The sequence below is a fragment of the Cucumis sativus genome, chromosome 1 (genome assembly GCF_000004075.3).
Source record: "Cucumis sativus cultivar 9930 chromosome 1, Cucumber_9930_V3, whole genome shotgun sequence".
Lineage (NCBI taxonomy): Eukaryota > Viridiplantae > Streptophyta > Magnoliopsida > Cucurbitales > Cucurbitaceae > Cucumis > Cucumis sativus.
The window spans coordinates 28539384-28555586 of NC_026655.2; the positions used below are offsets into that span (position 1 = coordinate 28539384).

General features: G+C 29.0%; 2 protein-coding genes across 2 annotated transcripts; both read right to left on the minus strand.

Annotated features, from left to right (window-relative positions):
• Positions 1 to 232: 232 nt before the first annotated feature.
• On the minus strand, positions 233 to 2009 carry LOC101221373 (heat stress transcription factor B-4b). The gene is made up of 2 exons (XM_004139018.3): positions 1651 to 2009; positions 233 to 918 (listed from the first exon to the last, which is right to left on the minus strand). Exons 1-2 carry the CDS (start codon positions 1909 to 1911, stop codon positions 406 to 408), a joined length of 774 nt encoding a protein of 257 aa, XP_004139066.1. The 5' UTR covers positions 1912 to 2009; the 3' UTR covers positions 233 to 405.
• Positions 2010 to 7690: 5681 nt separating this feature from the next.
• Positions 7691 to 9202, minus strand: LOC116401710 (60S ribosomal protein L10a-like). Its single transcript, XM_031880161.1, has 2 exons — positions 8142 to 9202; positions 7691 to 7920 (listed from the first exon to the last, which is right to left on the minus strand). The coding sequence occupies exons 1-2, from the start codon at positions 8367 to 8369 to the stop codon at positions 7906 to 7908; spliced, it is 243 nt and encodes an 80-aa protein (XP_031736021.1). The 5' UTR covers positions 8370 to 9202; the 3' UTR covers positions 7691 to 7905.
• Between the last annotated feature and the right edge of the window lie 7001 nt (positions 9203 to 16203).

Below are 16203 nucleotides of genomic sequence, written 5' to 3' on the forward strand. Positions count from 1 at the left end.
TTAAAACTAGCATGCCATAACTTTATATTAAAGGTTTTTTTTTCCTTCCATTTTTGAATTCAATATCTTGAACCTCAAACTTCTTTGGGTTTATACACATCTTACACTGTTAGTTACGTTCATTTTAAGTAGTTAAATATTTTCATTATTAGACATAAAATTTGTACTAATTAAATTTATGTAAATGATGACCGAAATAGTCATGAGATCAAAATAAACGAATTACAAAGAATAAAATGAAATTAAACCTTATTTTATTTTGAATAATCATGATCACCATTCCCAATCAAAATATCATGATGATTCCATCAATATCTATGTACAAAAATCTCAATAACACATTACAACAAAACATAAAAATTAATGTAAAAATCATATCCACCATGGGAGAGAGCTCATCATGATCTAAACCTCACTCTCTTCAGGAAGCACTCTCTTCTTCCCTCTAATAGGAACCCCAAAAAGCTTCACCATTCCATTTCCCTCTTCTAATCGGATCTCGGGCGACATTGGCGTCGGTGATGATGGAGGGTCCAGCTCGACCAATTTGGGAACCGACCTGTTGCAATATTTGTTATCGAGTGGTTTGACGTTGTTTTGTATGAAGTAGATGATGTCGGAGTAGAGATTCTTCATCTGGGCCAGCTCTGACAATAGCATGAAGTTTCTCCGCCGTAGACGGCGGTTGTCTTGTGTTAGGGCCGCCAGGATGTCGGGATCGGAGGAGGAAGTGGTGGTATAACAAAGGCTTAGTTGTTGTTGTTGATGTAGATGGAATAATTGGAATGGAATTTGTTGACTATTGTTGTTGTGATTATGGGATTTTCTTCTTTGAATCTCTAATAATAATTGCTTCTCTCCTTTCTTGAAGTTCTCATTCCCAAATTCCCATCTCTCTGCTACTATTTTCTTGAATCCCTACCAGAGCCAAAAAAAATCCAAAGTATTACACAATAATTTGTTATTATACATTATAATACGTAAAACTACATATTACAAAATTAATTAACAGTATTTTTTATAATCAATTCGTATTCTAACACTCCTAATATAATATTTCTATTCGAGAGTTGTTAGTGTTGGAATTATTCTTCAAACGAGAGAGCACATTAAACATATAACTCAAAAGTCATATGACTTAGCTTTAGGTCCCTTTTTCATATAGGTGTAGTAGGGGTTGAATTTTACGAAAAGAGTCATGATCGATCCGCATAATGCTTGAGATAATGCTGAGGTGGTAATTGAAGATACTAGCTAATGTGATCTTGTTTTATAGGTAACTAGGTTTAATTTAAAAATGCCATCAAGAGATAGCTAACCCTAGTTAAACATTGACCCTTAGTAAAAAAGAAAATGAAGCAAAAAGTATATAGCTCAAATATTTAAACCCCAGTGCCCCAGTGCCCTAGTGCCCTTTTCCCTTTATTTACAAGTAATAGGTTCAATCCCCATCACTGAATTAATCTACATCATCATAGCTATCTCAGGTAGTTTAATTTCTCCTATACCCAACAGCCCACAAGTTCAAATTCTTTTCCCTTACATTCTAGTAATGAGCTATGAGGGGAGAAGGAGAACAAGAAAGGGAGAGAGAGAAAAACAAAAAACAAGAACAAAACGAGAACGAGAAAGGGAGAGAGAGAGTCATACATAAGTGTTGAGTTGTCTAACAAAGCTTGAGAAATTGTTGTGCTTGAAGTAGTTGGGAAGAATATGAGTAGCAAATTCAGAGGGTCTCCAAACAATAAAAGTTGTAAGAGATTGGCCCCAAGAAACAATGTGATCGGTGGTAGGATCCTCCACCAAATCATAAGTTTTGCTTAAAAACGGCGCCGGATTATTTGCCTTCTGAGACTCAACTGATGAACTACACAATCCTGCATTATAATTCTCTTCCATTCTCTCTTCCATTTAATTTCTTCTTTCACACCCTTCTTTCTTCTATATACACACACCCACTCACACTTACACACACCCACTTTGTTTTTCCTTTTAATTTTTCTCTCTCATTATTATTATATATAATTGCTTTTACTTTTTAAGAAACAACAACATATGACTATGTCACTAATGTGTAAAGCTATTATTATTCTTCTTCCTATTTTTTTATCTCTCTCTCTCACTCAACCTTTGAGAAGCCACATGACCTTCACATGTAAAATATTTGTTTCTATACCATATTATAATATATATTACATATACCATACATTTATAATGATTAAATTGTAATTTTACTTCAGTTTATAATTAGGATTCAGTCTCGGTTTTGTCAAAAAAAAAAAAAAATCCTTCATATAGAAACTATATTATTAATAAGGATTTAATCAAAACCCTACAACTTAAACTTTTAAAATCATAATAACTAATTTCTAATTTTCTATTTTCTCTTACCCATAGAAGACCAAGTTTAAAATTTAAGCATTTATGAATATTATTGTCTTAAATCTATCTCTATATTTCATTATATCATGACGATAATCATTAGACTGGCTAGAAATCTAAACAAGTTGAACTTAATTTTAATTGAAGAGTAAATAACATTGCAATTGCACTACTATATACAAATTGAACAACCAATTATGAAACTTTTTTCACATCTATTCTCACTTAGGTTGATGATGGAATATAGTACTAAAAAAAAGAGTAACGAAAAGTGATATTGACATTTCTTTACTCATATAAACATGTTTTTGGAGTAGTACATGTTCAAATCAATACAAGACCTCTATAGACCACTTGTTTTGATATCATCTTAAATAAATGATTGATCCAAAAGTTTAAGCTAATATGTGAAGATAAATTTAATACTATATCATTCAACTTTTTTTGTGTCTTTTTTTTGTTCTTTTTACAAAACTAACATATGATGAATTTTGAACCTCTAACATTATGGCTAATTATAATTATAATAGGTGAAATGTATGTGTATATACGAAAGCAAAACACACCAGTGTTATGTTTTAGTGTACACTAAACATATACATGATATAGAACAATATACAATTGTATATTGTTCTATATCATGTATATGTTTAGTGTCTAATTAATTGTCATGCCTATTTTGTGTTGGTTGTTAATTTTTCAAATTGTTGATTATTGTTAGTAATTTTTGTCGATCATTAAAAATAAATTCAAACGTCTGTATTTTTTTTAATTTATTTGATGATAGTTAGATAGCTGTGAAATAGAAATAATCTTATAACTACATTAGGATAGATAAAAGAAGCTAAGTTACCTAACTTTTTGTAGATACCATGCCATCAATAACACTATTTTGATGATAAATATAAAGTTAGTGGGGGTACTTGTAACACTAGCTTCAAGTAAGTCAGAAAAATAGAGTAAAAGGATATTGTAAAGTTAGGGTTTTAAAAACGAGGTTTGACTCAGTAAGACATGTCTCCATATTAGCTAGTGTTACAATGATTTGAAGTTGACCATAAGAGTTTTTCTAACTTTTTTCTTCCAAACCAAGCCTAGAAGAGGTTGAACCCCACAACTCTAAAAGCTTACTCGAGCCACACCTCGACGTACCATTGCTCCTTAGAATGTGTGTTGAACTAAAAGTGAAATAAAAATGAAATCATAAAAAGTGAAAGCGATGAAAAATAGAGATTCAATTGGAACTATCGAAACAAAATGAATTTAATATTGTAGATGGGGTTTCAAAACGTTTAATCCAACCATGCATTTCAATTTCATTATATGAATGTTCATACCCCTACCTATAGTTGATCAAATTTGGAATAGTTGTGAGTACTGCGTGACATTTGAAATTAAGGTGATAAATAAAAATGCAATGTGATAAAAACAAAGAGAGGAAAGCAAAAAGATGAGAGAAGGGTCCCAAAGTTTGAAAAGCTTTTATTTTGTGCATATAAGGCAAAGGGAGAGGTAGGAACATTCCTAGGCTTTATTCATTTGTATATTATTTGTTCTTTGTATATCCCAATGCAAGCCCGTGACACATATTAAGATTAAAATTAAAGAAATGTGTATATATATATATAGTAGAGGATTATTGTTTTGGTGTGTGGAAAGGAGGGAATAATGTAACTTTAATATAATAATAATAATATTATTTGGTGGTACAAAAAAAGAAAATCTGAGAACTGAAAAATCATATATTCTATATGCTTCTTTTTTCCTACTTCTTCTGCCAAAACTGGGAAAGGGGACACTGAATCACTGTCTTTAAAAAGAATATTTGTTTTTCTCTTTTTCTTATTATTATTGTTTTGCACTTTTGAGAGCCCTTTCTCTAGTTTCTAGGACAAATCCAGCCATCTCATTCCCACCCCCCTACTACTGCTGTATCCCCCAACCCCTTCAATTCTCCTTTTCTCTTTTTCTTTTTTCAAAAGAATTTGGACTTTTTCTTTTTCTTTTTCTTTTTAAACTTATCGGACTAGTATAAACTTACAGAAGGTTTCGCTCCGTTTTTAACATGTTGTTTGAATTCACTAACGTTGATCTTAATTTTTTTTAAGTCTAATAGCATATTAGATAAGACGAGATTTTATCTTAAAATCAATAGGTATAAAAGGAGTAACTCATATGTTTTTTTTTTTAAGATTATAAGATCTATACACCTTTTGATGCGAGATATTCAACGTTCAAGCAAATACTAAATTAATTTCTTGTTTGATTTTGATGATATAATGGAGAGTAACACAATATAACTTTTGTCTCTAAACCAGAGTATAAAATAGATTGAATCTATGTTATTTGACAATTTAAATCATGAGTCTGATGGGAGGAGGTTTAGAGGAAATAGTTTCAAAACTAAAATTGTATATATATTTTATGTTATTTTAAAGTTTGGGCATAGATTTTGAAATGTGTTTTTAGGGTTAGTTATCTAATAAAGATGAATTTGTTAAATACTGTCTTCCTATCTTCCAAAAGCATATTTTGAAATCTCAACCATAAAATCTAGACAAACCAAAGAAAAGACATTTCTCAAACTAATTTCTTTTAGCTTTTAATTTAATGTTTATTTTACTAAGAGATTCCAAAAAGCTATTTAGAGAAGAGAGAAAGTAAATCAATAAAGTTAATGTAGTCCCGGTCCCAACCATGTAAAATCTTATTTTAAGAATAACAATTATTTTATAGGAAAATTATTGTAAATAATTAATAGGTGAATATATTAATACAACGTAAAACTTTACTATATTTTGATTAATCATTCTGTATTTGAATATATATCCCTTTTTTAAATGTATGTAAATCAATAAATTGATTGGAAAATATCAAATGTATTACTTATAAAAACTAAAAAGAAATTAATCTTAGTTTGGTATAAGAACCCATTTAAAAATTATAACTAAAGTTTGATAGGTAACTATTTAGCTTTTTGTTTTATTAAAATTAAGTATATTTTCTCTCGTTCTTATGATTATTCTAATTTTCTTGAATAAAATAGTTGATAATACTTAGATAAATTCTGAAAATAAAATAAGCTTTAAAGAAGAAATGTTTTCAAATATAGCAAAATTAGTCAATATATTTATAAATATAACAGAATTTTACGTCGCAATAGATCCAGATAAACATCTATCATCACCATATGGATCTATATATGAATAATACATCGATAAAATGTAAAACTTTATTGTATTTGTAAATATTTTCAATAACAATTTATTTTATAATTAAATAAGAAATTTAGATGGGAAAGAGATTGATTTTATGTAAATAAATCATTTGAGGAATACAAAGTGATTTTTTTGAAAAAAAAAGAAATGAAAAGAGAGTAAGGGTTAGATGTTTGTTAGGGGAATGGAATTGAATAATGAGGAAGATTCTATTCCAAAATAATAAGTGTTGAATTTGGTCAGAGGTTCTGAATGAATGCTGTGGACATATTGAACATTTCATCACATGCCTCTTTCTCCATCTCCATGTGATTTGTGACCCACAAAACCCTTCTCTTCTTTAATAATAATCCATAGATCTAAACTTTTGTCTTACTAACTCTTTAAATTTGGATCCTAACATCATTTCTACTCAACAAACTCATCATATTATATTAAATTAGTTTCATCGTTACTTAGAGAACCGATTAAATCAAGTATGACGTTAATTGGAATGAGTCATTGAGACAAAACCTATGATATAATAGTGTGGAAAGTGGAATTGTTAACCTATGATATAATAGTGTGTGGACAGTGGAATTGTTATTCCTAAATTATTCAGATCTTGTTTCATAACTAAAAGAGACAGACTTGGAAGAAAAGAGTGAAAGAGATAAGAAAGAGAGACTTAAAGATAAATAGTTATGACTTGATTATCTTACTTCATCTGTATAGAAAAGTTGAGTTTATTATTAGACTGTTGATTTTAGAATTAGATGTCTGTCATATTTAGAACAGTTTTTCAAGTGTTAATATATTTTTAAGCACCTAAAAAGTTGTTCTATTCTGATAGAATGGTGCGTTTTAATAGTATTAGTCTTTGTAACTAGTTGAAAATTCTTTTTAAATTTCAATAATTACCTATTTGAAAATGAAGTTTTAGTAAAAATAGCAAAGAAAAAATTATGGTAATAGAGTCCATGTTATCAACATCTTCTAAATTTACAAAAGTAGCAAATTTAAAAGTGATGACTCTTTGATAGTCCTATAACTACCGTCTGATGGTCCTATAATTATCGTCTGATGGTCGTCTAATAACGCTAATTTTGCCATATTCGTAATATGCAAAAACTTGGTGCCATTGAACTGTTCTTTTCTAAATGTTTTTGTCGTTTGATGTAATTTCCTTTTAAAAATCAACGATGATTTCAATTCCTCCAAATGCTCAGTATTAATTACCTCAGGATTCATTTGTTATCTTTATGAATTACATTTGTTATCGTTTGGAGTTAAACTTTTCTACATCTAACTTATTATGAGAGTTTGATTCGTGAGTGTAGTTGTTTAATTCTTAAAACTAAAAAATAAATTTGTAATACTTTGATCTCCAACCTATCGAAAAAGATAGGAATAGGTTACATCCTATGTTTGTTAAAGGATTAGCTATAGCTGTGATTTAACTTGTGAATCTAGAAAAAAAAAGTGTTAAACCAACGTGGTTCTCACACGTAAAAAGATGTTTGCAATAAAATGTTGTGGCTAGAAGTCTTCGATCAATGGAAATAGCAGTTGTACTATCAAAAGTAGAATTTGCAGAAGAAAAACTCGATAAACACTACTATAAAACTGGCAATACTTGACACTTAAAAACTGTCAAGTATCTGTTTACTTAACGCTTTTCAATGTGTCAAGTAATCCAGTGTTAAGAATAATGGAGGTTTACTTGACAGTTTTTAAGCGTTAAGTACAATTCTACTTGACAGGTAAAAAGCGTCAAGTAATAAAATATATAAGATTACTTGACTCTTTTCACGCGTCAAGTAATCCAGTGTCAAGAATAAGAGAGTTTTTTGTTTGACAATTTTTATGCGTCAAGTAAATATATACTTGACAGTTTATAAACGTCAAGAATTTGTTTATTCTTGACACGTTTTACATGTCAAGAATTTTTTTTTTCAAATGAAAAATTGTACAATTTAAAACACCCATATAATTATATTTTGCACCTGTTTTGAAGTCCAACAATTGTATACAACACGATCAATTGAACTATTTACATTTCTTTAATCAACCCCAAACTTCAATCAAATAACTAACAAATTGCATATATATCATTGAACATATACATATAGTTTGTCATTACAATATACTTACAACATGGAAACATATCGTTCTTATTCATATTACAAAATGAGTTATGAACATTGTTCTTAATCATAAACACAAAGTATATGTAATAATAAGAAACGGAGACATCACCTTCCTCCAAGTACCACAACACTCTTAGATAACTCCAAACTGATCAAAGTCTCACCGATTGTTGTCCTCAACTCCTTGAAATCTACAAATGAAATAAGAATAACATTAAAACTCTGACCTTTAACTTTTAACTCCAACTATTGAGATTTTTCATAAATTTCATCGCACATCATCGAGCATAACGAAATAAGCAAGCAACATACAAACTAGTAATCATCTCCTCTACGGAAAAAAAACCAAGGAAAACAGTAACTGAGCATAACAAGTGATTAAGTGAAGATGTAAAAGAGGAGATTAAGTTACCTCTTCAACATGTGAAACATCTCCAAGAATGCAGATCTTCATCTTAGGGCGAGGGATATGCGGCAACTTCACTGAACCACTGAAACGCTTGTCCTTTTGTGGATCATAGTTCTTCAGTCCAATATGAAGTTCAATGGTCTCGGTGAATTTGCGCTTCTTTTCACCGCTATCAGCAAATATAGATGAAATGGCTTCTCTCAACGCATCACTATGAAGTTTGTTGTACATACAAAGCAAAAAAACTACATTAAGTAAATACCAATAAACCCATCAGCAACCAAAGCCTTTAACAAGCATAAACCCATCAGCAACCAAAGCCTTTAACAAGCATAAACCCATTAAACTATAACCCTTAGAAAATTCTAGTACTACCATCTATATACTTCTAAATCTACCAGAATCAAATAGGGTGTCAAGACTCTTTTATCTCTTTTAGGTAGGTTATTGTTGGAAATCTACTATTAATATCAATCAAAACTCTAAGATCTTAATAAACTGCATCAATTTTAACTTCCATATCAATTGCAGAGAAGAAACAAAGAAAGCTTTAACAAATCAAACTATATTTTATCATGACAAACATTAGAATTTCCATCATGTAGTATTACTAAAGGACTGTCCAAGTAAAAAAAAAAGGTTCTATAATGATGAAGACATTGTTAAGGAGGTGATAGGTGAGACACATTTTTTTCCTTCGCGGTTTTGTCCCCTCCCATTTTCTTCTTTCTTTCCATCAACTTTATCTGCAATCAATGGTGGCCGAAAAATAAGCTTACAACTACTTTAAAATCTCTGTAATTGAGTCAACATCATAAGTAATTCATCGCTACAAGGCATGTCTTCAGCCAATTCTGATGTACACAAACAAGAATGCTCAACTAACGTAATAGCATTTATCAGTATCTAATTTTCTCTTTGGGGTAGAGTTTCCCAACAGTGACCCAAGACCTCAGTTAGTCTTCTTTTGCAATGAAATGTTCACTCCAGTGACTTGAAACAGGAAATCATATAGTCTAAATATCAATCAAAGCTCAAATTAGTCTCTAACCATGGTTACTTAAAGATATTTCAATACATGTGCTACTGGATATATATCGCCATTGGAGTGTTTGCTTGGCTCCGATGTTGTTGGGCCCACTTAAGATACTTTTATAAATCAAAATTTGCCTTAGATGCATTACAATTATTTCACCAAATTATGGGATATAAACATTTTGCATTTTAATACTAGATTATTGAGTTCAAAACAAGTTCTTTTAATGCATTAACCAAATAACACAATTCAAATCTCATTATCAACATTTAAAATCGAATGGAAGATCCTTTCCTTTTAAAATCAAGTTCAAGTCTCATATCACACGAAAACACATTCATTCTTATAATTTCATCATTGTATGGTAGAATCATTTTGCATATTAATTATATATATCTTGTACCATTTTCTCAGCTCGAGTGTTTACCACACTCTTGTTCCAAGTTACAACTACTCGTAGTAGTCTCAACACACTTAACAAGTTTCCATCAATTACATCATGCATAATGCATCTTTCAGTGCTAGATCACACAACAAGCAAAGAACATCACATACTAGATCACACAGCAAGTATAAGGAACACAACAAGAATAAAACGTTTTATCTTAGATCACATAACAAGGATAAAGCATCCCACAGTAGAACACACAACAAGTTTGAGGCATCTCATCACATAAGGTACAAGGATCATTTCATTTCATCATTTCAGTTCACATCAAAATTTATACATTTATAAATCACATGCCTTTGGAAACATAACAGAAATCGTATTTCTCAAGGTTTCAATGGAACATACTAAAATATATGAATACATTAGAAATTCTTTTTGTTTTCTAAAACATTTTACAAAAGAACCACTCACAGATAAGTTAGCTTATTGGCCTACTCCTTAGCCACGAACTCTCTTGCATTACCTTGTACTGCTAGTCGAATTCAAGTTTCTAAAAATCTCTGAAAAAGTGTAAATTTTCTAGTTCTATTTTAAACAATCATAAAGTAAAAACAGCTTCACAATGGTCAAACTTCACCTATTTATAAGTCTTTCCACTAGCATTTTTCATGCATAAATGATGACTTCTACCCGACGAAAAGAGCTAACCAATGCCCGAACACCACGTGTTATTGTCATCACCTTATCCTAAATTCAATTAGGTGGCAAGATCAAATCCTTTCACCGGCCTTCTTATGCAAGGATGATGCTAACTAGTTAAGGGTGAAGAATTCTTACATTGCAACAAGGCTTCCTACGTAGTTTTTTCTCATCACATAGTGGTTCTTATCGCATAGATTGTCGGGGTCTTATCGTGTAAAGTTAGATTGCGATCAAGGTCTCACAACCAATATTTATTATCATTTTCTACATGATACACCAATATGTAGGAAATGATACACGATCGTGTAGTTCTTTTTAACAATAGAAAAAATTGCTTATAATCTAAACGATCGATCGTGTTTACCACCCTAAACGATCAGGTTAACTATGGTATACAATCATTTAGATCATTGCTACACAATAGTGTAATTCTCACTACAACAAAAATGGTCTACGACAACAGTTATTTTCTGTCACGAATAAAATCAGTGACAGTTATTTACAGTCATATCGGGTGTCACGGAAAGTCCTTCCATGACAGTTTTTGAAAACTATCGCAACGAGGTTTTTCATGACAGAAAATAAATGTCGTTAATTACTATTTTATGACAACAAATAACTGTCATATTTTATATTATGATAACAAATAATTGTCATCATTTGCGTATTAACGACAGTTAAAAAAATGTCGCAACTTCGTTTATTATGACATTTTTTAAATGTCAACGATATGTCAATCATGACAGTTTTTATAAAAATAAATGTCATCTTTTCGAAATTGTGACAACTTTTTTTACCTATCAAAGATAGGCCAATCGTGACAGTTTTTTTATCAAAAAATTGTCATTGTTTTAATATTGACAACAATTAAAGAATGTCACAAATTCATGTATTATGACATTTATTTTCTGTTGCAAATTCCTCAATTACTACAGTTTTTCCCTGTTCTTCTTGCCGCTCTGCCATTACACAAACCATTTGAATGACAATAATATTATAATACATCACACCCATATAAAAATAAATAGTCGACACTTTAATATATATACGTTATAATACACTTTGTAATATTCGTACACTCATTGACTAATAATCATTTTTTGTTAAAAAGTAGTTTACATACAAAAAGAATAAACATTAACATCTTTAGGTACTAAGAAGTCTAACATCAGTACATTGGAACCAAGATTTTTCCACCAACCATACAAAAAATCCTATATCAATCCATTGTTCCATGTAGGCTTCACTGCTCCAATGGATTCTTCCAAACCTATTAAGAAAACGAAATCTCATTTTAGAGTATAACTAAAGAACATCATCTAAAAGAAAGTTCTATTTAAAGCTAATTAATGGACAGTGAAAATGGTACACAACAGAAGAGAACAACAACCTTAGCTTTAATTATAATATTTCCAATCAAGTTTGACACAATTTACAAGTACATCAAACCCAAAAAGTATTAGAATATGCAAAAACCAACTATCATGGAATAAAGAAACTATTCTACAATGGAAATTAATTCATGCGTAAAGAGTTTAGTTGGAACAATTTTCATTCCATGAACGGAACTCCATGTTAAAATGTTTAGTCTCCCTGTGAAACTGAAGATTATGAGAGATAATTAAACAGTATCTTGGTTGTCAACAAGGATCTATGTGTTTTCCTTAATCCTCTAGATCAAGAAAAAAATAAAATTATATCACTTAAAAAAGGTTAAGCTTCCGCTTTTAAGTTAAGACAAATTTAATATCATATCACTCGACATTTTCTGTTATGGACTTAATATATGAAGACAAGTTTAGATTTACTATTATTTCACTCAACAAAAGCAATAAACATTGCTTGGTGGATTGGGCTATAGTTTCTCGTTTATCTGAGCCTCGTGAGAAAACACCATAGCCAAGAGTAAAGCAATAGCCTACAGTACTCATACATCAATGTAACCTCCCCGTCATTGTGTTTGTTTTTGGTCGACTGTCCCCTCTCTCAATCTCTTTTTTTCTCTAATACAACCTAAAAGATGAAGATTCAAATCATTGCAAAAATAACATTGAGGCATAATTAGGTTGCAAAATTTAAATTCAAATTGTTATTAAAAATATATATTCACATTCAAATTATTATTAAAAATATATATATTATGTATTATTTAATGAATGGTTTAAAATATAACAAAATTGAAAATATTGTATATAATAAAATATAATAAATTCAAATTCAAATTACTGATTGCTATTATTTTAGGGATTAGATTGAGGAATGGTTGAAAATCTCCCAATTTTTTAGGGGAAATATTTATTAAAGATAAGTTTTATAAATTAAATAAATAAATGTTAATTAATTTGATTTAAATACTAAAAATCTGAAAATTGATTAGGAATTATAAGCATATATTTAGAAGATATTGAAGAAATCTTGTCAATCTCGAAAATATCATAATATCATAAATTAGTTAATATTTTTTAAAATTGATTGCAATTTGCAAATATATTGTATATGTGACTGTATGGTATTTTGTCTCATTATTTGTATCATGCAAATACACCGTATCTGTAAAATACGTATTATCTTATAGAAAAAGGTATAAACACGTACTATATTTCTTGATTTAGACATGCATAGCAAAGATAATAGGAAATAAAATGCCACAAACAAAATAAAATGTCTAATTAAAAAACGCAAGATGAAAAGATAATTATTCGATACAAGAGGCACAATAAATTAATTTTTTTAATAAAAATCAACTAAAATAAGTGTATTTATAATCAGCACGATTGTAGGGATGAAATATAATGATTCGGGAATGGTTGAAATTCTCATAAGCATTTTTTATATTAACCATACGTACTATTTATTATCTAATAATTTTTTAAAAATAATTTGAAATATAAATCATACGAAAAATATTGAATCACTAATTGTCATTATTTTAGGGATTAGGTTTCATAATATTTGAATTCAAAATATTATGAAATCTAATGAATAAGGAAGAGTTAAAAATCTTTTAGCAATTTTTTAGGTAAATCTTTATTAAACATCTTTCATGAATTAAATAAATAACAGTTAATTAATTTGATTTAAATACTAAAAATCTAAAAATTTATTATGAATTATAGACATATATTTAGTGGATATTGAGAAAATCTTGTCAATCCCGAAATTTCATAGTTAATATTTTTCTAAACTGATTGTAGTTTGCAAATACACTATATGTGATATTTGGCCTTATTAAGCAAAGTTTATGAAACGTACCTTGAAGGAATAATATTATCAATGATTTTATGGTGTGAATTAATTAGTGTGAAATAAATAGATATTATTAAAAATAATTTGTTAAGCATTTGATTTGACATGTAATATCTCATAATCTGTTATAAATTGAAGGCATGAATCTAGCATATATTTGTTAAATGAGATTAACATAAGTATCTATTTAATATTATTATAAAACTGAATGACATGTAAATACACCGTAGTCGTAATTCTATATTATATTCTATTATTTTACGTTGCACAAATACACTATAACTGAAAAAAAAAAAGTTTTGGACTATCAAAGGATAAAATCAGTTGAAATTTGTCCAAAAAAAAAAAAAAATCTATCTTATACGATTTTGCTAAAAATCAAATTATTTTTATAATTTGCTATTTTTCAAATTGTAATCTATTATTTTACCATTTTCACGATTATCTCTTATATATCTCTAGATATTTGTCACAATGGCTCAAATGAAGAGTGACCTCCTCTTTATAGAGTTTTTGAAAGCCCCGATGCTTGGTTGACTTTTGTCTCAACCTTTCGACTTTGACTTAAATTAATCTATTTTTAAATAAATTTTTATTTAGGTTAATTTTTATAAATATAACAAAACATCAAAATGTTTACGGTTCATATAACAAAATCAAAAAGTACATGATATTTTCATAAATTTCATGTTTGTTTATAGACGATTTTTCATTTCTTTTTCTCCTTCTTTGCTATTTATTTATCTCATCTTCATATTATTTCTTTTTTTTTTTTTCATATTCTCACTTGTTCGTTTTCATGATTTTTTTCATTTCCTCTTCTAGAATTTCTTCCTTCTTCATATCTCTCCTCTTTTTTTCTTTCTTTTCATTTCTCCAAATTACCATTTGGTAGACGATTTTCTTCATCTCTCATATATTTTCTCTTTCAGATCCAAACGATCATATACCAAGATCTAAATGATCTTGATTCAAGATTCTATACCAAATACAAAAGATAGATACACGATCATTTAGCACATGGTGAACGATTGTTACCAAATCTAAATGATATTGGTACACGATCTTGTACTAAATATAAATATAATCTTGGTAGACGATCGTGAACCAAGATCGTTAAGCTTTTGTACACGATCATTTAGATCTTGGTACGTGATCATGTACTAATATCTAAACAATCTTGTTTCATGATCGTATACCAAGATCATTCAGAATTTGTATAAAATCATGTACCAAGATCGTGCGCCAATATATAAACGATCGTGTATCATTGACTACACAATCACGTATCATGATCGTTAGAAGAATAATTACATGCACGTATGTAGTCGGTGTTGATACTACCTACATGATCATGTATCATGTTCGTTTAGAAAAAGAATTACATGCACGTATGTGGCCGATTAATCGCGTGTTGACTGAGACATTTTAGGTATTTTTCCTTGTAAGTCTGTGGGCTTTTTCCGTTTTCAAAATTGTTCTATACAATGTAATTAATATTTTTTCGATTTGTTATATATTTTTTTTAAAAATCTTTTATTTATGTTTGATCCAATTTATTTGAATATATTTCTTCGGGGTTAGTCGCCATGTGGCACAATTTGATTAGGTAAGCTACTTAGACAAGTGGCCTTATTTGATTTGCTCACTTTCATGTCTTTAATTTCTTTAATTTGGGGAAAAGTATAAATTTGTAATTTGTCTCAAACTTACTAATCATTAAATTTAAATTAATTATATGACAATTTGTGATCGGTCAAAAATTCCTACTCAACACATAAGATTGAGATGTTTTGTAAAAATAAATTATAATGAAAAAGAACTTAGTACCAAAAAACAAGGAGGTTGAGATCAAATTCATCAATTCATAAAAAAAACAAAGATGAGTACGAAAATAGGTCAGTAAATGAACCTCATAATATACACACGTGCAAGAATAAAAATGCACATTTTCGTCTATTTAATCGAATATGAATACAAATGACAATCTACACAGCTTAATCTCGATGAGGAAACAACTTAACTATTAATCTAAATAGAATTTATTCATGACATGCAAAAACATTTGCTAATATTGATATGTTATAGATTGAAATCTACATATGGTAAGTGATAAATGTATATATAGTTGATGAGTGACCCCAAATAGATCCTACCAGCTACAACAATCGCTATAAACTTTATTTTTAAAAAAGAACATTTTTTCTTAAATCATTTCAAACAAGTCTGAACTATCTAGTTGACTAATCATTTCAAAATTTTCTTTTAAAAGACAACCATTATTATACCTTCAAATGGTCTATAATCTACCATTTATAAAATCTAGAATCCTAAAATTTTAAAATTATTGAAATGGTAACACATATATAATAGGCTCCTAAACTTTCAACTTCCCATATAAAAATGTCCTGACTTAAAAATATTTAATAAATTTCTGAATTTTCAATAATGTGCCAAATAAATTCTGTCACATTCTAAAGTTTGTCTATTAAGACTTTAAACCTTTGATTTTGTGTGTAGACGTTGAACAAATAAATGACCTAATAGTTGTAAATTTAGGGGCTCATTAGACACAACATCAAAACTAAAAGTATAAAAGTATAAGTATTAGACACATTTTGAAGTTCGAAGAACTAATAAATACAAAATAACAAAGTTCTTAGACACTTTTTAAATTCTAACTCAAGACA

Bases quoted from the DNA above. Each gene is read 5' to 3' on its own strand.
- LOC101221373 (XM_004139018.3), bottom strand. From the start codon at position 1,911: ATGGAAGAGAGAATGGAAGAGAATTATAATGCAGGATTGTGTAGTTCA. The intron at 919-1,650 runs GTATGACTCTCT...TGGCTCTGGTAG, and splicing joins TTAGACAACTCAACACTTAT to GGATTCAAGAAAATAGTAGC.
- LOC116401710 (XM_031880161.1), bottom strand. From the start codon at position 8,369: ATGTACAACAAACTTCATAGTGATGCGTTGAGAGAAGCCATTTCATCT.